The sequence below is a fragment of the Alnus glutinosa genome, chromosome 13, assembly GCF_958979055.1.
Source record: "Alnus glutinosa chromosome 13, dhAlnGlut1.1, whole genome shotgun sequence".
NCBI classification, from domain to species: Eukaryota; Viridiplantae; Streptophyta; class Magnoliopsida; order Fagales; family Betulaceae; genus Alnus; species Alnus glutinosa.
This window is the reverse complement of record NC_084898.1, coordinates 787,892-808,620: the sequence shown is the minus strand read 5'-3', so window position 1 is coordinate 808,620 and position 20,729 is coordinate 787,892. Positions and strand designations below refer to the sequence as shown.

Genomic DNA, 20,729 nt, shown 5'->3' with positions numbered 1-20,729 from the left:
TAACGCTCAAACTAATAAAGAAAAAATAACACTCAATTAAAGGAAAAACAAACACTCAATCTTCATCCAAACAAACACGAAAAAATTTTCTTCCAAACAATAAAGAAAAAATATACTTCTCTCAAACTAATACTCAATTTGTAATGTTCTTTGAATTAAATATTGCATCAATGTGCTTCTAAAAACTAACAAAAATTTGCAAGGTTCTTCAAATGAAAAAATAATAAAAATAATAAATTAATTAATAAAATAAATAAATAAATAAATGGTGAATGACCCACGGCTATTGTGGTGGGTTATGAGACCCATTGTTTTTTTTTTTTTTTTTTTTTCTCGAATTTTTAGGAGAATCTTTTGTCTTATTGAAAAAAGAATTTAGACATTTTCATCTTTCCGCAAGATTAAAAATTAGTACATTGAAAATTTTTAATAGTTTATAAGATAATTGATACAATATTTAGTTTGGTGCAACATTGCAGATTAAATGTTAACTAAATAGGAGTATATATACTTTTTCTTAAAAAATAATGATCACATTGCCACTTAGGCATATAATCACATCATCTCTTATAAGATTATGTCACATGTACATCACATCATCTCATATTTAGCACCCCGACATAAATTACCACATCAGTATTTTACATATTAATTAAGTAAAACTTAAAATTATACTCTTACATTAAAAAATAAAAAAAATAAAAAAGAACAACTGGCCATGGCCGGCATGTAAAACCCCTTGCAGAGGTCTTGAGATGCTACGTGCAAGCTTTGTAAGGGGTGGTTCGCGGGCCTATAGAACTTAGTCGTAGAGGGGTGGGTCATGAAGGCCGAAGACTTCATGACCTCTTTGTAAAGGGCGAAGCTCCGCAACCCCTTTTGTGAGGTGTTGGTCATGGAGCTTCCACAGTGCATTAGGGAGGTAGCTCCTATGTGAGGACTCACAAAGATGCGACCTCGACGAGGGGTCGTGGAACCTCTATAACCCACTCGTGGAGGTCGTGCCTCTACATGCAACCCCTCACAAGCAGAGACGGAGTCATAAGTTCTTATGGACAGGGGCTGGTGGTAAAAAAAAATTATTAGTAGGGACCAATAGGCTAAATTTTTAGTTTTTTAGCTTATATATATATATATATATATATATATATATATATATATATATATATATATATATATATATATATATATATATATATATATATATTTTTAGATTTTTTTTTTTTTAACCTAAGAAATTTTTTTTTTCAAAAAAATTAGGGGGGGCCATAGCCCTTGCCACCCCCCCCCCCCCCCCTCCCTCTGTCTCTGCTCACAAGTGTTCCACATCTGTAAGGGATTGTGGACATGACTCATCCCTCACAAAAGTGATCGTAGAGCTTTGTGACTTTCATAAGAGGGGTTGTAGGGCCTCCACGACCCACCCGCGGAGGTCTCCACCACTCACGAAATGGTGAATGTACGTGCCCTTTGATTTACATAAATTGTCCTTTTCCATTTTTTGAATGAATTTATATTTTGGGTATGGCAACCCCCCCCCCCCCCCCAAAAAAAAAAAAAAAACCTCTTCATGCATGGCTAGAACTACATTTCGTTCCAAAAGTTTTCTTTTTCTGTTCAAACATTCTACTAGATATGAATTAAGCTAATTAACCACGTACAATAAAATTGGATTTAACCCATTATAACATGTTGACGTACATCCGATAATTCACATCAGCAATTTGCCTCTCTTTTACATAAGCAACTATATAGCTAGTTATTTTGACAAAAAACATTCATGAATGAAGCTAAAAATGTACTGCATGTGTTCAAGCTTACATGCCCGTGGCATTAGAAAATAAACAAAGAAAAGAAAAAGAAAACTAGCAGATCGAGAGAGACGATTAATCTCTCAAAGCCCGCTTGAGAATGCTAAAACTAAATCTTGAATTGTTTGGATCCCAGTAAAGTCCAATCTCATCACCCTTCTTCAGCTCCCTCCTCTTCACAAATTCCCTTGTCCATTGTTTAATGAGGACGTAGCTCCCACTCGACCATTTTTTGAACAGCAGTTGGTGTTCGGACTCAGTGTCACAATCCCAAACAGCAACTGGAACCCCCTTATTCTCGACATTTTCAATGCTTTTTGCATCCCAGAGTATGAAGATACGATTCTTTACACAGTCCGCCGCCAACAAGAGCCTGGCCAGGTGCCCAATATCGCTGCACTCGATTCTCTTCCTGATAGCCCAGGGATCAAGGGCAAGCTTCAAGTCCAGTGAAACGGTACCATCATGGCTATTAAGTAATCTTCTTCTTTTGATTCCACGAGCTCTGGAAGTGGAAGGGAGGTTCGCAGAAGTTTCACTCGCTTTCCTCTTTTTGGGAGCGTGATCGTGATCGTAACCGTAACCGACCTTCAAATCCAATGAAATCTCTTCCGATTGATCATGTTCTGCTTCACCGACTTGAACTTTGTGATCATTCTCAAGAACACCCAAAAAATCATACGTGATGGGTTTTCTTTCGTTGTTACTTTCAGAACCAGAGGAATTAATCTGGCTTGTGGTCTTGTCCTCAGAAAAAAGCGATAACTCCATTGGAAAATCTCTCTTTTCGGCAAAATGCTTCCTGCCCTTCATCGTATCACTGGCTTTGGGATTACAGAATAAAGATAAACAGGCCGAATCATCATCATCACGGCGAGCAGAAAGAAAAGCATCCGAAATAGAATTGCAGGACAGTAGAGAGAAGAGCCCTCCACGATCCATCACACAGAGGAAAAACTAGGAAAGGAAGGGTTTGTGTTTGTGTTTCTGTGTTTCTTAGAGACTTATATAGGAGAGAAGCCAATGAGCATTAGAAATCCAAATACGAGATCTTAAAGGATTTTAGATTTCCACTCAAAGAGATGAAGGCTCACCGCCATGCGGATCCGTCTTTATGCGGTAAAAAAAAGAACAGCAATCTGCGGTAAAAAAAAAAGACGGTGAGAATTGAATGGCAAAAATTTTAAAGTAACTAACGGATCAGTTTAAACGGAGCTAAAAACATTTCAAGTTTTAGTTTAGATAAAAGCCTTCTTCAACCTCTCTCTCTCTCTCTCACTCTCTCTCTCTCTCTCTCTCTCATCATGTGCACTGTGTCTTAGGACATACCATTGATACCACCGAGTAACCCTCCATCCTCATCTCCTCCTTGCAGCTTGCCATGGCATTCTTCTGCGCCAACCACGCCTACACACACAGAAAAACTAATACTTTCCAGACTTTAAATTCATACCCGCGCAAGTTCATTAAAGTTGAAATTTTTTTCTCATTATCTTTTGGTTCCAATAAATTTGTCCGGCTTAACTAAGATATCTGCAGTCCTGGGCTTAGCTCAGTTGCGCCTTTTTTTTGGCTTTTTATAAAAGACAGAAAAAAAAAAAAAAAAAATCAAATTCTTCTCTACGTCAAAGTTTAAAACAGTCCCTGATTCAGCCTTACACGATCAAGTAAAGCTCTCCAAACAATTCCTTCAAAATATATTTTTATAAGAGGCCCATGCCAGATGTACTCGGTGGTATGTCCCTAAAAAAACATGAACTTATGTAAAAATATGCAGATGATCTAGCCCACAAACAAAGAGAGGCTGGCATGACTTCCTCAAAGGCTCCTCCCAAACAAGGAGGAGGATGTCCAAGGAGAAGGAATAAGAGGGAGATACAAAGCAAAGGTGATGACTGATGAGGAATAATCCTGGAATAAGAATTGAACTAACAAGTAGAACCTGTTAAAGTCAAATACTCAAGACCACAGTGCACACGATCAGAGACTAGGGAGAGAGGGTGAGTGAGAGGTTGAAGAAGGCTTTTATCTAAAATTTGAAACGTTTTTAGCACCGTTTGTACAGATTCGTTAGTTACTTGAAAACACGACGTCGTAAGCTTTAAAATTTTTGCCATTCAATCCTCACCGTCTGTTTTGTTTTTTACCTCAGATTGCTGTTCTTTTTCTTTTTTTAATGTATGTCTTGATGACCAAGTTGGACTTAAGGTGGCCCAGGTGAGATAGCAAATAGACCTGATCACGTGCCGGGGCCAGACAGGGCCTTATTTGATTTGGGCCTTTTCCTGTGATTAAGAAAAATATCAAGGCCTGGGTTGGACTGGCCTGGCCCAGCCCAGAGGTCTCACTCAATGAGTCAATATTTTAAGCCAAGTCCAATCCTAAATATAACTGTTGAGCCCGAGTTCTACCCAATAAACTTTTAAATCATTATTTATTATCACAAAAGTGTAAATTGATAAGTAGAAGTGAATTTAATTATTTATTTAATATTTTAATCTTGTGAGGGTCAAAATTCAAACTCACTTATCTTTATTCTGGTAACTTGTTCTTATTATAAAAGAGCTCAAACTAATAAAATAATAAGTAGATGTGAATTTAATTATTTGAATAATATTTTAATATAAACAACTCTGAAGCCCGAGCCCCACCTTTACTTATCCTCTTCTTTTAGAAATAAATAAGTTTAAAAATAAAATTAACGGCTTCCTTTAGGTGTTGAATTTTTTAAATCAAAATTAAATTTTTATTTTGTTTGTGAATTTTAAGGTTTGACTTTTTAAAAAAAATTGAATAAAATATAATTTGTTTTTGAAAAAGTTCAATAAAATATAATTTATTTTGAAAAAAAGTAGAATCAAAATCATATTTTGTTTCCAAAATTCATTTGCCAAAAACACACCTTAAGGCCCCAAGTCAATGGAAATAAGTTTTGTCGTTAGGGGAGATTATAGAAGCTTAGGACTCATAAATCAAATTAGAACCTGTTGTTGTTGCTAGCTTGTGCGTAACATATAAATGAGTTTTTAGCTTAGGCTTCGGCTAGGTTATGGGTGTATTAAAGCCTTACACTGGTTTATTATTAAGGGTTAAATTTAGTTTGAGTAAATATTAAGGAGGGTATTATACAATTGTCATAAAGTTAAAATGATGTGGCAGTGAAAATTAATTTTTATTTCTTATTTCACAAGTACTAATTCAATAACTTATTTTCACTGTCACATCATTAAGTTACATAATTATCATATATAACAGTTTATTAAATAACATATAACATTACTCATTTAATTTTACATTTGGTTTGCAATTTTGTGAAAAAGCTACCTGAGTTTTAAAAAATAACAATTTTTTTTTGAACAATAAAAAAAAGAAAAAAAATGCCAATTTTACTTGCTAAGTGTTGCACGATTATCCAAATTACTACTTTCGTTATTTGAAAAATAATGATCACATGTTAACGAGAAAATAGTCACATAATTACTTATAAAATAATATAAGGTCTACATCACATTATACTTAGCGCGTCAACATCAGTTAAGTATAAAACAATCATACTCACGTTAAAAAATTAAGAAACAAAAACAAAACTAGCCGGCTGCCCATTCATGGCTGGCATGTAGTTCACAAAGGGGTGGAGGTTGCAAAGAAACCACAGCCTATATGAGGGGTGGATTGCAGAGGCGCCCCTACAGGCTGCAACCCCCCTCGCGAAGGTCGCAGAGCTCCACAACTTCCTCTATAAAGGGATCTCGAAGGCTTTATGACCCACATCTTATAGATGAGATTATAGAGCCCCATGGCCCCTTGCGGAGGTTGCACCTTTGTGAGATGACCTCTACGAGGGTTCGCAGAGGCTTCATGACTCACCTTTTACTATAAAGATTATAGAGCCTTGTAACCTCTGCAATACACTTACGGGTGTATAACCAATTGCGGTTGCAGTTATTTGCTCATAATCGCAATCGTAACCAATCTAATCGATAGTCGATTATCCGGTTATTTTAAACCGATTATCAACCTAATCGGTTTTCAAAATCTAAACAATTTATTTATTATTTATTAAGTAGCAACGAGGATACAATCTAAGCATAATACTATAATAGCATTAAACAGCAACTACTTCATAAGCAGAGGCACTGTGACTGCTGCAAAACAAAACAAAATCAAATAGTTTTGAGTACTTGCTACAGCCTACACATGAGCCCAACATGCAGGCTTAGCGGTGTCTAGTCTGTCTAGACCATAGACATTTATGGTCCTTAGTGTACCATATAAATAAACTTCCCTATGGAGTAGGCCTTTATTAAACAAGTGAGTCTAAACCGTTAGATGCACGAAATTAAGAGATGATCTTTACTTCAGTTCACACGCAGTGACACAGTGGCAGACGGCACTATGCCGGTATGTAAATCCTAAAGGTCGTTGCTTTCACACACACTCTGCTTCGTAGCTCAATGTCGTTCTAAGTAGGCAACCAATTAATTGACTGCGTGCACTGCTCGCTCAACGTCAAAAGGAATGAATGAAAACACACTAATTAAGGAATTAATGCTGGTGTGATCCGGAATAAGATACTCTACATTGTACCAGTTAAAGTGACAGCGGATTATATATATATATATATAATAAAAACTGGTTGCGATTATCCGGTTTTTCAAAATGCAATAACTAGTAACCGTAACCGGGTAACTGGATACCGGTTATCCGGTTACTTGGTTGTGGTTTTTTCTGGTTTTTCGATTTCTCGATTTTTCCGATTAGCGGTTACCAGTTATTTATGGTTAATAACTGTCCCGCTTGTACACCTCTAAATACACCTCTTACAAAATTTTATTTTATTTTATTAAGTAAAAAGTTAGTTCTACATCTAATTGTGTTCTCTCAACATAATCAGCCACATCCCCGAAAAAAAATAAATAAATAAATAAATAAAAAAATCTCAAATCTGAATCCAACCAAAAAAACACTTCTCACCTACCCAAAAACATTTTTGCACATTCATATCTCATTAAAATGAATTTTTAAATATAATACAAAAAAATCGTATGCCCAAAAATTTTCTAAGTTTGTGACTTAATTAATAGCTTTGATTTTAAGACAAAACCACCTATTAACAACAACATATCTTGGGCCATGATAGATTGAAAACGGAGGAATACGGAAGTTAAATCACACAAGACAATAGAGATGATCAGATTTTTATGGAGTATCAAATAATAATGAAGAAAAAAAACACACTCAATTTTAAAACCCCCAATACAGTCAAAATTTCACTCTCAAACAAGAGAAATTTTTCACAAAAGATATATATTTCTCTTATTTCTTGGAAAATGGCTCTTGAAGAAGGATATGTTTTTTTTTTCTTGGAGGACTGAATATAAGAATGAACTAAAATTTTAATTTAGAGTGCAGTTAATATGTATTACAATTTTTACTATAATAATATATATTAAAAACTGATTTGTTGGGAAAATATCTCTCGTGTGTGCGAAAAGACACTTTTGCCACCGCAACTGGGACATGTTAAATTGCTTACTCACCATTGGACAAATCCAGGTTACCCCCCAGAAATGATTCAGATTCGCACTCGTGCAAGTACTTCCGTGGACAACTAGGACCTCTCCGTTGGTTTGGACGATCCTGGCACCTCCAGGGGCTGGGGGGTTTTTACATCAGAGAGGATCGCAGATGTTTGAGTAATGGGGTAAGGGCGTATTAACTTGATAACACTCAAGAACCCCATAACACACTTGAGTAGGGTCATACAGGGAACAAATACGTTCCACGGTTAAAGCAATTAATGAGCATTAATTAAGCGATATTTCCTCGTTTCTCGTTTAATGAGTATCAATAGGTATTTAATAAACTGTGTACTTGGACGGGGCATATTCGGTAATTCGATTTGATAGTTAGTTGTTGTCAAAGGCTAAGTGCTCCCTGTACATCATACCGGGAACGTATGTGACGTCTAATCGTCGTCTGTGAGGTAATCCATACGTGCAAGCCTTTAATGAGGGGAATCTTTGAGTCGAATAGTGAGGAAAAAAGAAGAAATATGGTATATAAGAAAAAGATTCTCATATAAGAGAGGTAATGAATTTCCTTCTGAACCATCGAAGGAGGTTTCGCTGGCCAACTCCCGACAAATCTTTATTATTTTGCAGGCTATCAAATTTACTCTACGTAAGACCCACCTGGAACTCGAGAAGTCATCATTCAGAAATTGTCTCTAACATGATTAATAATATAACATCAATAAAATAGAATAGATGTGTGGAATATATCATTATTTTCAAATAAAATTCAATTTTTTTAGGCGAAAGGAAGATGGGCCAATACCAAACACACCACCAACAAATTAAAGCTGGGCAATAGCCGTTAGGTAAACCACTCTCTAGAATTAGCCCTATTCAGCTCAACCTCCAGCTAACAACATCCCCACCATGAATTATTTAATCCATGATATCATACATCTGATCACACAACTAGTTCTCCATTCTTCAACACCAACTCATCGATCGTCCCAATTTGTTCTCGGCGAAAGTCGAAATGGCTAGCAGCGGCGCCGGCTCATCACGGGATCAGGACGAGCGCGCCGGGGCTGAGATCGTGCATGGTTCAGAACAGTGCTACCGCCATTCCATAGACCTCCTGGAGGAGCTGGGGTTCCCCAAAGGCGTGCTTCCCCTCCAAGACCTTGTAGAATGTGGAAGGGTTCGGGAAACCGGGTTTGTTTGGATGAAGCAGAGGGCCCCATACGAGCATTTCTTTGTTGGGTCCAATTCCCGAGTAAGCTATGCCGCGGAGGTAACGGCGTATGTGGAGAAGTTCAAGATGAAGAAGATGACCGGCGTTAAGAGCAAGCAGGTTTTTTTGTGGGTGCCCATAACTGAGATGAGCATGGAAAGCTCTGCAAGCCAGAAAATATATTTCAAGACGCCGATGGGGATTGGAAAGTCTTTTCCAATCACAGCCTTCATGACACAGGAAGAGAAGCAGAAGTATTTGGAGAAGGCCAATGGCCACTGAAACTTGTTCATGAGACATAATTTAGTTAATTAATGCTTACTATATATATATTATGTTGATCTTAAGGAGTTTTCATCCTTCAGATCCATTTCTTTTGATTTTCCTGCTATCGTTTGGCATTCTGTCAATTTTAATAAGTTTTGTTAAAATATTAATTGAATAAATAATTATATTTTCTCATGGTAGACTATGCATCCTTTGCCACAAATTTAGAAGTACCTTGCTGGTGTTAAGTTATAACTGTTAAATCATCAATTTTTAAGCTGTTAATCAATACTTTAACGCTCCCTTACGTGTGAGGTCAAACTATATTTTAATATCTAAGACCTAACAAGTGAAATATTTAATTAAAATTGTATGGGTAAATGATGGAGTCGAGGTTCGAACTCAAGACTTTAGACTCTAATATTACGTTAAATTACAACTTATTCCAAAAGTTTAAGTTGAAAAGAATATGTACACTTATGGTGCGTTTGAGATTGCGATTTCGTAGATAATAAGTACGATTTTAAACCAAATCGCAGAACATAAATCGTTTAGGAATTGCGTTTTTAAAAATTGCGATTTGAAAACGCAGAAAATCTGCCTTTTCAAATTGCAGGTAAGATAGTACTTTTTTGAAAACGCAGAATTTTAAAGGTTAATTTACAATTTTAAACGCTAAACTGCGATTTTGCCAAACGCTTAACTACGTTTTTAAAAATCACTTTTTTTCAAATCGCACATTTTAAAATCGCAAGCCTAAATGAACCTTAATCAATACTTTAATAATAACCGTATATAAATGAATTAAGAAATTAAAATTTGAAATTTATTATAAATACATTCACGCATAATTCCCACCCATTGAATTTCCTACTACATTCATGTAATCACCCCGTCATATTCTTCACATTACGATTCTATGTATAAAAAAGGAATGATCAAGAACATGAAATGTACACATAAAAAAAAAAAGAAAAAAGCTAGAAGAATGATATTCCGACTAGTTTTAAATATTATTTTGTATTGCAATTTCTTTTGTGGTATCCGGCATTTCTTTCATTTCAGAACACAATTAGGAATGCTAATTGATAGAGAAAAAATTAGAAACAAGCATGAGTGAAGACAAGCATCATCGTCAACACAAGCTCCATCCGACATGATTTGGTTGTAATATTCCCGAGGAAAATTTGCATTATTGGTTTTTATAGTTGATCTAAATTACAAATTACTCATTTTCATATCAAAATTAATTCAAAAATTTCTGTACTTGACTTAATTTACAAATAGTTCTTTGGACAGTTAAATTTTTTGACAAATTCAGTTAGGTGCCACATAAATGCCAATAATATAGCGAAATGTGTCGATCATAATAAAAAAAAATATAAATAAATTAAACTTAAAAAATGATTTAAAAGAAATTGAAAATAGAAAAGGGGTGGCTTCTGGGGGTGCATGGTTGCCCAACCGGTAGCTACCCATTTGTTTCTTTTCATTTTTTTTTTTAAAAAAAATAATTTTTTAATTTTATTTATATTTATATTTTTTTATTATGACCGACACGTGTTGCTATTTTATTGACTTTAACATGACGCTTAATAGAATTTGTCAAATTTTTTAACAAAATTTAACTTTAAAAAATAATTTATAAATTAATTCAACTACATAAATATCTGGATTCACTGCATGTAATTTTAGCGTGCAACTTTTTATTACGGAAAGAACAAACAAATGAAAAACGGACTCTCTTTTTTCGCTTTCCTGAAACAGCATTTAGAGGCGCCAAACCAAACACGTCCGTTGCAACGTAAAATTCGCGACTTGCAAAAGCGGGTTTAAAATATTCTTTCAGTATCCCACCAAAAAAAGCGCGGCTAGTGATGGCGAGAGCCCCACATCATAACCTCTTCCGTCACTTCCGACCAATCACATACACGCCATCCCCAATCAGAACCAAAACCCCAAAAATCTCCGCTGTCCACGTCAGCACAGACGCAATGCCTGGTCACCAGGATCCCCACACGTCGCTCGAAGTCGTCGCCGGCGGCGGAGCTCGCGAGACTATCCTCCCGGCGCTCAAGACCCTGGGCCGTCCGTACACTCCGTTTCCTCTCATCGGATGGAACTGCCACGTGGAGACCATCTTCGCCGCGTTCTTCCGGTCCCTCCCGGACGTCAGGCTCCGCCGTGAGTGCCTCCGCGTGAAAGATAACGGCGTCGTTGCCCTCGACTGGGTCTCCGGCGACGACAGTCGGTTGCCGCCCGAGTCTCCTGTCCTCATTCTACTGGTTCGTCCGGTTTATGATTAATTTCCTCTACTGTCGAATTCCTTAAATCCTCACCATTGCTTTCAAATTAAACAATGCGTTTTTAATGAAATGTGATAAATACTGAGTTAGTTTTTTATTATTTCCTGGATCAAGATATTTAAGAATTCCTTAAATCCTATCTATTATTTTCAAATTAAATGTTTGGATTTGTATTAAAATGTGATAAATATATATTTTTTATAGATTAAAATGTGATAAATATTGATAGCTCATAATTCGGATTGAAGGTGGAATTAGCTAAGATTCTAATCCAATTTTCTCTATGATTTAATTTACTATCAGTATTAAGGCTATATATGGTTTTTTGTGTGTTGGAAATGGATGGTTGCAGCCGGGTTTAACAGGAGGGAGTGATGACACGTATGTGAGGCACATGTTGATTAGGGCCAGAAGCAGAGGTTGGCGTGTGGTCGTGTTCAATAGCAGAGGCTGTGGAAATAGCCCCGTCATCACTCCTCAGGTAGGAGTTTTGTTGCTGGATTCCATGGATTTTTGTGATGCTCTAAGCTTGGAAATATATGTATATATGTTTCATCCAGTATGTTCAGAACAAATAGGAGTTGTTAAATGACTAGTTGTCCCGAAAAGGGTTAAGTTCAAGGAATAGTGAATTTAATCGTTTAATTAGTATTCTGATGAAAGTGGGCCAAAAATTATTTTCAAGAACCGTACTTGGACTCAATTGACAAATTTTTATTTTTTGAATTAATAACTTGCTGAAATCCTAGAATTCAGTAACACTAGAGAACATGAAGAGAAAGATTACTCTAACCTCCTAATTGACTACTTTGTAAAATTAAATAAGTTCGAAAGAGCAATTTAAGTTGTTAGAAAGGCTTTGACAAGGTAAGAGGTTTAGAAAGACTACTTTCATTAGAAATACTTGAGAAAAGTATAATAAGCTCAGCCAATTGAATGCCTGAAGATAGCCTGCCAAGACAATAACAAAGCCGTGTTAGTGGCTAAAAAAGTGGTAGAATAAGTTGGAAAATGTAGGTGATTGCTAGAAACAAGTTAATAATGGCACACAGGACTATTGACAAGTTGAAAAAATCTAAATTAAGTAGGATGGTATTTGCAATGCTAAACAAATTCCTAAGTTCCTGAGGGTTGTTCAATGTCTCGTTCAAGGAAGAAAATAAACTAAGATAAAAACCGCTAGGGTTCAGCTGGTTCCCTTTTCTTTTTGTTCTGTATTTGATGGGTATGTGCAGGTTGGTTGCCGGTCCTCCTTGTTGTAGGTACTCTTCTATTTATGTACAAGGCTTCTTGGACATTGTTTGGAAGTTATTTCTTACTTCTGTCACGTTATGTCACCATTATGTCACTTTTCAGATTCTACTTATCTTTTGTCATGCCTTTCCTGATGATCTGCACGTTGTCACTTTCCCCCCATTATTTTATACCTGCATACTAATAAGAAACTAGATTTAATCCTGTTTTGCCATGAATCCTATTCAAACTCCCACTTTCACATGAATTAGGAGTGGTTTTCTCATGTTTTGCCACATGTCATTTAATGTTTGGATTCCAGGCTCAGATAAAAGTGGTTAACTGCTTTTTCTATGTGGACCAATAAGATCTATTCAAATGTGTCACTTGTTCGCTTATAACCCTTACTAGTTTTTGTTTTTTTAATAGACATCTCTAATTATTTTTAAATATCAAAGATAGCTGCACCTGACATGTGGACTTATCATTTCCTTGACTCAAGTTTCGCTGTTAGATCACTTGGACCAATATTCTCATGTCATCTGTTTGACAATCTCATAGTCGCACAATCAGGTTTCCTTTGTTTTTCCTCATGGTCCAATCATATCTTTTCTTTACCCAACTAGCTTGGCACATGGACCAATTGGATCACGTCACTTAGGCGGGTCTTACTATGGTAAAATAACATATATATATATATATATATATATATATATATATATATATATATATATATATATATATATATATATATATATTATAAGTAATTGGCCCCTAGGGGAGGGGGAAAGAGAGATTCGAACTAATGACTTCCACTTTACGAGGCGAGGCGTAGTTCCCAGCTGATTGAGCTACCCTGAGAGTTGAAATAATATATTTGTTAGATTATACATTTGAATTATGGGAGGCTTCTATCATTTTATGTGATTAATTTTGTAACTTTGTTGGTGCAGTTCTATTCAGCTTCCTTCTTAGGAGATATGCGTGAAGTAGTGGAGCATGTTGGTACTCGGCACCCAAAGGCTAATTTATATGCTGTTGGTTGGTCTCTTGGGGCAAACATTCTTGTTCGATATTTGGGTCAGGTATGTGGTATGCTCTTTTGTTTATGACCATGCTGTCCATATGCCTTGGTTTTAGCTAAGTTTTCTCCATAAGTTGATATTCTTGTATCAATTGTTTTGCTTTCTTTAAATCATTCTCTTCTTTGATTAACGACTTCATGAGAAATGTTAATTTGGTTTTGGAAGGTTTTGTTGCTTTTAAGTTGCATAATGCATATTGTGAATGTTAAGAGAGATTACGACCTGAAGAGTACTCAGTGAAACCATAATATAACATATTGAAACACCACTCAACTTAAAAGCTTAAGCCTATAGGTTGGGTCCCATTACATTATATTAATCACTCACACTTCAATGTGGGACTTAACCTTTTTACAATACTCAACAGCATGAGGACCTAGTGCAACAATAATCTTAGGCTAGCTTGTGAGTCTAGACTTGAATATGTTTAATAAGTTCAGGTTGTTGTACTATCCAGTCGTTTTCTGCTCTACTCAACTCATCAAGCCTTTAATCTAAAATGGTATTATACACGAATCAGTTTTTCCCATCATCCTCTACCTAAGGTCATATTCTCCATTAGATCATAGGCCATTCTATGTTTTCTCAGTATCTTAAATTGTTCCTCTTTTCTTAGTAGCAGGGGCGGAGGGAGGGGGGGTCGAGGGGGGTCAAATGCCCCCCCTCACCTCCTAAAAATTCTTCTTACCCCCTTAAAATTCTTACCTATGCTTCGATTGCCCACCCTCACCAACTCATCAGGGGCAAATTTGCCTACCTTACACCGTGATTTACTTTTTCTGCCCCTGGTTTCATTTTTTTTAGCTGTTTCTATAATTAGGTTAGAAAACTTACAGTCCAGAGGTTGACGACGACGAAAGCCCTCTTTTCTTTCGTTTTTGTTTTGTTTATTTTTTTTTTTTTTAAAAAAATGCACCGTTTGAGCTTTGTTTTACAAGAAAACGCACCGTTTAACTAAAAAGGCAGTCGAAAACTTTGCCAACTTCGTTTTACCATTTTTTGTTTAAAAAACTACACCCACTTTAACTCTGTTGACAAGTGAAGTGACAAAGCACTGCACCGTTTGCACAACTTCATATGCTTTTGTTTTTTCAAACGAACATTGTAGCTTTTTTTTTTTTTTTTTAAATGAACATCCTAGCTTTTAACCCGGCAATAGTTACTGGGTAGTGGACTAGTGGGATCTCTTAATATATATAGATACATCTTCATCATTCGAATTCGTATTTAGTAGCTTAAAAGTCCATGCATCCTGTACTTATGTAGTTGGGAGTGTTTCAAACCTTTTTTCAATAATTGAAATTATATTTAACAGAAATTAAATTATAAAGCCAATTTAATTTTTAAGACTTTTATTTGTACTATGTTAACACCAATTATTTAAAAGCTCAAATTTATATAAAATATTATAAAAATGAAAATTGATTTTAAGGATTAAGGATATCCTAACTCTTTGTAAGAGTATTTCTAGATTGACATACAAACACCGTATTCTTCTCCTAAGATTCTTAGGGTTTTATAAGGATTGAAGGACAAGTTTGTAGGGTTTTGAATGCTTAAAAAATCAATTACTGTGGTGCCAGGATTGATCTTCTTTTTTTCTTTTCTTTTTTAAACATTATGGAGAAATATAGTTAATACACTTTATTTTAAAAGTGACATGTATGTTTACAAGAATTATTTTTCAGAATTTTTATAATAAAGTAAACTTTCATTTTGCCCAAGTTAAATTCTACATAAAATGATTATACGAAGTTGAACACAAAATATGTTATTTATTGAAACTAAATATCTTGCGGCATAGATGAATTCTACAAAATATAGTTTTTTATTCAACTTTAGTTTTTTGTTATTCATTAAAAAAAGAGAGAAAAAAAAAAAGTTGCCCCCTCTAGACGAAAATCTTGCCTCCGCCACTGCTTAGTAGTGCACTTGTCTTGTTCGACGTCGCATATTTGAAACCTATTCCATACGTACGTAGTACTCCACATACTTATGCCGCATATCTGTTCTAAGTCAAATATTGTTCAATTTGGAGGCTCTAAAGGACAAGGGAAAAGTCAATAAAGAGTTTGGAGTAGTGGGAAAAGATTTCACAACTTTATATTTTGCAGAATGGTGTTTCATGTTGTAAACTGGACAAGGAATCTTTGATATTTTGGGGCCTCTGTGATAAGCACGGCAAATAGCAATTAGGGTTTCCGGCATCCTAGCTATCAATTAGGGTTTCCAGCAATTAGGGTTCCGCCTAAGGCATGCGGCTAGAGGCAATTGGCACCAAGCTTGCTTTCCAAATCCTGCTTAGCCTCTAACGGCTACTTTCCTTCTCAGTCTATTTCAATATGGCAAGCTAGTAAGTCTTATTTCATTTCCTTGTAGTGTTATTTCCTTTCCTTGTTTACACACTAAGCTATCCTATAAATGTAACCCTAGTCTATGAGCTGGGACATGAATGAATTATCAATAACAAGTTCCCTTTTGAGTTCCCAATTTCGGGTTCTTATCATTTTGGTATCAGAGCATCTCTGATCTAGTGTATGGTTCATACACGCAAGCAGAAACAGCAAAAGATGGATTCAGATCATCTCACTCGTTTCATGGAACGATCGGAGCAACACATGAAGGAGATGACGGAAGCCATTGTCGCCCTCAATCAGAAGTATGATAGGCTGTCCACTAGTGTGCAACGGATGGAAGCTGAGTCCAGCAACGGGCGAACTAAAGGAGGTGTCCAAGGTGGTGCTCCACCGCCTCCTCCACACAACCATGAGCCAGAATACGACTCCGGTACCGGGAATAACCACGAACAGCGACGTGGTGACAGCTCCATTCACACTCGGGCATTACGCCTCGACTTCCCTCGCTTCGATGGTGGCGATCCATCGGGATGGCTCTACAGGGCGGAGCAATTCTTCGAGTACCACCAAACCCAGGCTACCCATCAGATCCGTATTGCTTCTTTTCATTTGGAAGGAGACGCCCTGCAGTGGTATCGATGGGCGATGGCGGCCAACCCCATGACAACATGGCCGGAATTCGCCAAGGCTCTCTTAACCCGCTTCGGGCCAACAGAGTATGATGACTTCGCGGAAACTCTGGCGAAATTGCAACAGGTCGACAGTATCTGAGAGTACCAAACTGAATTTGAGAAGCTAGCCACACAGGTCTCGGGCTTGAGCAAGCCATTCCTGATCAGCTGCTTTATCGGTGGGTTGAAGGAGGAGATCTGTCTAAACGTTAAAATGTTTAGACCCAATTCTCTCACCTCAGCCATTGGCCTAGCCCGATTACAAGAAGAGAGGCAAAACCACCACAAGCCTCTATCTAAAATTGCAGACAAGCCCACAACCGAACCCGCGATTCCTGCTATCCCTGCTGCCCAAAAGCTACCACCGGTCAAACGACTGACCCCTGCTGAAGCCGCTGAACGACGCCGCAAGCAACTATGCTATAATTGTGATGAACGGTGGGAGGCTGGACATAAGTGCAAACAGAAAACCCTTTTCCTCATTGATGGTGAAGACGCAGCAGCGAAAGATGCAGAAGAGATATTTGAGGATGCAGAAACTGCTGCCCTTGCCGAAGAACGTTTTCCTAATTTCCAACCTTGAGGACAAGGTTGATCTCAAGGTGGCGGGAATTATAAGCACGGCAAATAGCAATTAGGGTTTCCGGCATCCTAGCTATCAATTAGGGTTTCCAGCAATTAGGGTTCCACCTAAGGCATGCAGCTAGAGGCAGTTGGCACCAAGCTTGCTTTCCAAATCCTGCTTAGCCTCTAACGGCTACTTTCCTTCTCAGTCTATTTCAATATGGCAAGCTAATAAGTCTTATTTCATTTCCTTGTAGTGTTATTTCCTTTCCTTGTTTACACACTAAGCTATCCTATAAATGTAACCCTAGTCTATGAGCTGGGACATGAATGAATTATCAATAACAAGTTCCCTTTTGAGTTCCCAATTTCGAGTTCTTATCACTCTGCAGAGTGGAATGTTATAAGTTAGGATGCTTGAGTTTTAATTTGAGCTAATTACACTCTCGTGATCTTGAATACCATCAGTGCTAAAGCCACTCTCTTTGAGGAGAATATTATATTTTGTTGGTTTGGTTGTAAGGAGCTACTCTTGGACTGGTTTGTTTTTGCTTGTTTCTTTCCAATTTACTGCAAATCTGCTGCTGTTTTATTTATATTTTTATTATGTGTGACTTGCAGGAATCTCATACTTGCCCACTTTCTGGTGCCGTGTCATTGTGTAATCCTTTCAATTTGGTCATTGCAGATGAGGACTTCCATAAGGGCTTTAACAACGTCTATGACAAAGCTCTTGCACATGCTCTCTGCGAAATTTTCAAGAAGTAATCCTTTGTGTTCCTGCTACGTATTTAACTTGAGGTTGTTTTCTAGGTTTGTAGAAAGTATCACCTAAAATCTTTTGTTTTTGCAGGCATGCTCTTCTCTTTGAAGAGATGGGTGGTGAATACAATATCCCATTAGCTGCCAATGCAAAGTCTGTTAGGGAGTTCGATGAAGGACTAACCCGTGGTATGCGTTTCTTGTACATGAGAGTACATATCCATTTATGGATGTAATAGTATCTCATGATCTTACAAAACCTCTCATAATCCTTGCAGTTTCATTTGGTTTCAAGTCAGTGGATGACTACTACTCAAATTCTAGTAGTTCAGACTCAATAAAGCATGTTCGCATACCTTTGCTTTGCATCCAGGTAATTTCTTTACCACTTCTAGCAGTACACACTAATGAGTGAATGAGAAGGAAGAAGAATCAAATGATAGATTTTAAACTATTTTGGCTTACTTTTTATATTTGGATATCTGAGGCATGAGTTGTAGAAGTTTTCTAAAGAATCATTTTAGGTCATCTTTGGCATGTGCTATAGCTTTACATGTGAGTGGTTTGCAGGCAGCAAATGATCCAATTGCTCCATCTAGGGGAATTCCTCGTGAAGATATCAAGGTTTGTTGTTGCTCCTTGGTCTCTTGAGCCGTATATGCTAGTTTTATTCCCTTTATGTTAATCTCTCAAGGTGCAATTTATTGCTTCTTCCTAGGGTGGCTAACTGCTCATTAAAAAAAAAGGTTTATTTATCGACTTAATTTGCATTAATCCTTTTCCTTGTGACTTCATATCTCCTGCACAGTCTTGTTTTCCCCATAAAGCGTCATACCTTCACCGGATCATTTCTGTTCAAATCACTTTGTAGAAAAGTTACTTTTTATATTCATTCAAAAAAAAAAAAAAAAACGTTACTTTTATGCCCTTAATACATCATATCCGTTAGACCCTGTTTTTAAGTTCACGGTCCTAAGAAGTTATCTAGTAAGCATTTTGTTGAGCAGCTGGGAATGCAACCATAATTTCCAGGTTTGCTGGAGATTGTTATTCACTTTATCCTGCTGTTTATTTAGATAAAATGTTATTCATCAAAAAAAAGAAAAGAAAGATAAAATGCTGCAAGTCCTCCAGACCAGGTTGACCATGCTGGCATCTTCTCTGGATTTCAAAATCTTAAATAACCTCAATTTGTTTTCTTCATCTTGATACCCACTGGGAGGTAGCTCAACCAACATTAATTGCCAACTCTCTCATTTATTTTCTACTATTCCAAAATTTTGCTAAATTCTTGTTTATACTTGATGGGAAAATATTTTTCTCTATCTACGTGATATGCCAAAATAATTTGTGAATATAGTGGTGATTTCCTGACCAAGGAACACTTTGGAACTAACTCTCAGTATTCCTGAAACTTCAAAAAGAACTTCCAAATGATTGACATGTACATGCTTCATTACCTAGGAATAAAACATTTGCATCCACTCAAGTGTATAAAGCATTTCAAGTATCCAATACATTCTACCGCAGGAATCTTTCATTCTATTTACATCTCTCCTCTTTGTATGTGATTTTCTCCTCTTTCTGGTTCCTCTTATCAAGTATATGCACTGCTGTTGTTGTAGGAAAATCCGAACTGTTTGTTGATAGTGACACCCAAAGGTGGCCATCTAGGGTGGGTTGCTGGTGTTGAAGCTCCGCGCGGGGCTCCTTGGACTGATCCTGTTGTAATGGATTACCTTGAGCATCTAGAGAGAGGAGCATCTAAAAGCCTTACATCTAGTAGTAATTCAGTTGACGTGCTGCAATGTACAGAGGGCTTGCACAGCCTAGAAGTGTAGCTGACACTTGCTTAGCATTCTTCATATTTTATTGTTTGATCCATTCATACTTATAAAAAGATGTCATAAAAATTCTTTCTACATACCTATTGTCACTTGAGCCTAGCAGATGCAACATCATTGGATCATACCTTCAAAATGTTATTGTATAGAATGAACTTACAGAAATGAATGAACTAAAGATAAAGTACAGTCCAGATTCTATTTTATCAGTCTGCATGCCATCACTCACCTGGAGAACATATCTAAGATTTGATGCTGCAATGTGACACTTCATCGTATATTAGCTGTCAGATCCTTTTAGTCATAGAAGATATCATTAGCCTAAAAATGTTGATTCTACTTTTTTCATTAAGGCAGTGTTCATTTACAGGTTTAACCACTCCCAGGGGCAGTATTCATACAGGCTTCTAAAAGTCTACATTTGCATTTTGTTACCATCCAAGTGTCCTATATGTTAAGTGTAAACTTTTCTGTGTATAGAGAAATGCTAGATTTCCTAATTTTTTTTTTTAAATCCAAAATTTTCCCAAGTGATGTGTCACTATTCAATCACCTCATGCCAATATTTATTAAAATAATAGATCACATGGGATTATGACACTTCACTTAAGAACGAAATTTTTGGAAAAAAAAAAGTTGGGATATATAAGCTCTTGGACATTTTTCTTTTGCAAGTCGATTTTGAATGATAAGTTTTACCTAATGTATGTATCATTTGGTATCAAAGTCAGGTTTCACGTCGAGTATGAGATCGAATGAGTTATGGTTTTGTGGTCGAGTCACGGTGGGGGTGACCTATTGGCGGGATTAAAATGTCTTAGTACTATGTATGGGCATAGTGTTAAGTCATTGAATACTGATAAATGAGTGGAGCTGTCAAAAGAGAAAAGACTACTGTCGGGTTAGTATTAATAGAGTGAGTCGTCGTGGATGTCGACTGTAGAACGTGGTTGTCTGTCATGATCCAAGTGTCTCACATGGGTTAAGTGCAAATTTAACCTTGTAGATGTAAACTCTAGCATGGACGCCTTTCTCTTGCAAGTTGGTTTTAGTGAATTATTCCCAAAGTTTGTATCACATTT

The 20,729-nt window shown here is 36.7% G+C and overlaps 2 protein-coding genes across 2 annotated transcripts; both read left to right on the top strand.

Annotated features, from left to right (window-relative positions):
• Positions 1-8,285: 8,285 nt before the first annotated feature.
• LOC133854654 (uncharacterized) lies at positions 8,286-9,025 on the top strand. Its single transcript, XM_062290900.1, has one exon. The coding sequence runs from the start codon at positions 8,361-8,363 to the stop codon at positions 8,838-8,840; it is 480 nt and encodes a 159-aa protein (XP_062146884.1). The 5' UTR covers positions 8,286-8,360; the 3' UTR covers positions 8,841-9,025.
• Positions 9,026-10,665: 1,640 nt separating this feature from the next.
• Positions 10,666-19,937, top strand: LOC133854453 (embryogenesis-associated protein EMB8). The gene is made up of 8 exons (XM_062290669.1): positions 10,666-11,110; positions 11,484-11,612; positions 13,318-13,449; positions 17,663-17,805; positions 17,895-17,992; positions 18,082-18,176; positions 18,374-18,427; positions 19,429-19,937. The coding sequence occupies exons 1-8, from the start codon at positions 10,703-10,705 to the stop codon at positions 19,642-19,644; spliced, it is 1,275 nt and encodes a 424-aa protein (XP_062146653.1). The 5' UTR covers positions 10,666-10,702; the 3' UTR covers positions 19,645-19,937.
• The last annotated feature ends 792 nt before the right edge of the window (positions 19,938-20,729 follow it).

Coding starts and splice junctions, on each gene's coding strand:
- LOC133854654 (XM_062290900.1), top strand. CDS start 8,361: ATGGCTAGCAGCGGCGCCGGCTCATCACGGGATCAGGACGAGCGCGCC.
- LOC133854453 (XM_062290669.1), top strand. CDS start 10,703: ATGGCGAGAGCCCCACATCATAACCTCTTCCGTCACTTCCGACCAATC. Junction 17,993..18,081: donor CGATGAAGGACTAACCCGTG/GTATGCGTTTCT, acceptor TAATCCTTGCAG/TTTCATTTGGTTTCAAGTCA. Junction 18,428..19,428: donor TTCCTCGTGAAGATATCAAG/GTTTGTTGTTGC, acceptor CTGTTGTTGTAG/GAAAATCCGAACTGTTTGTT.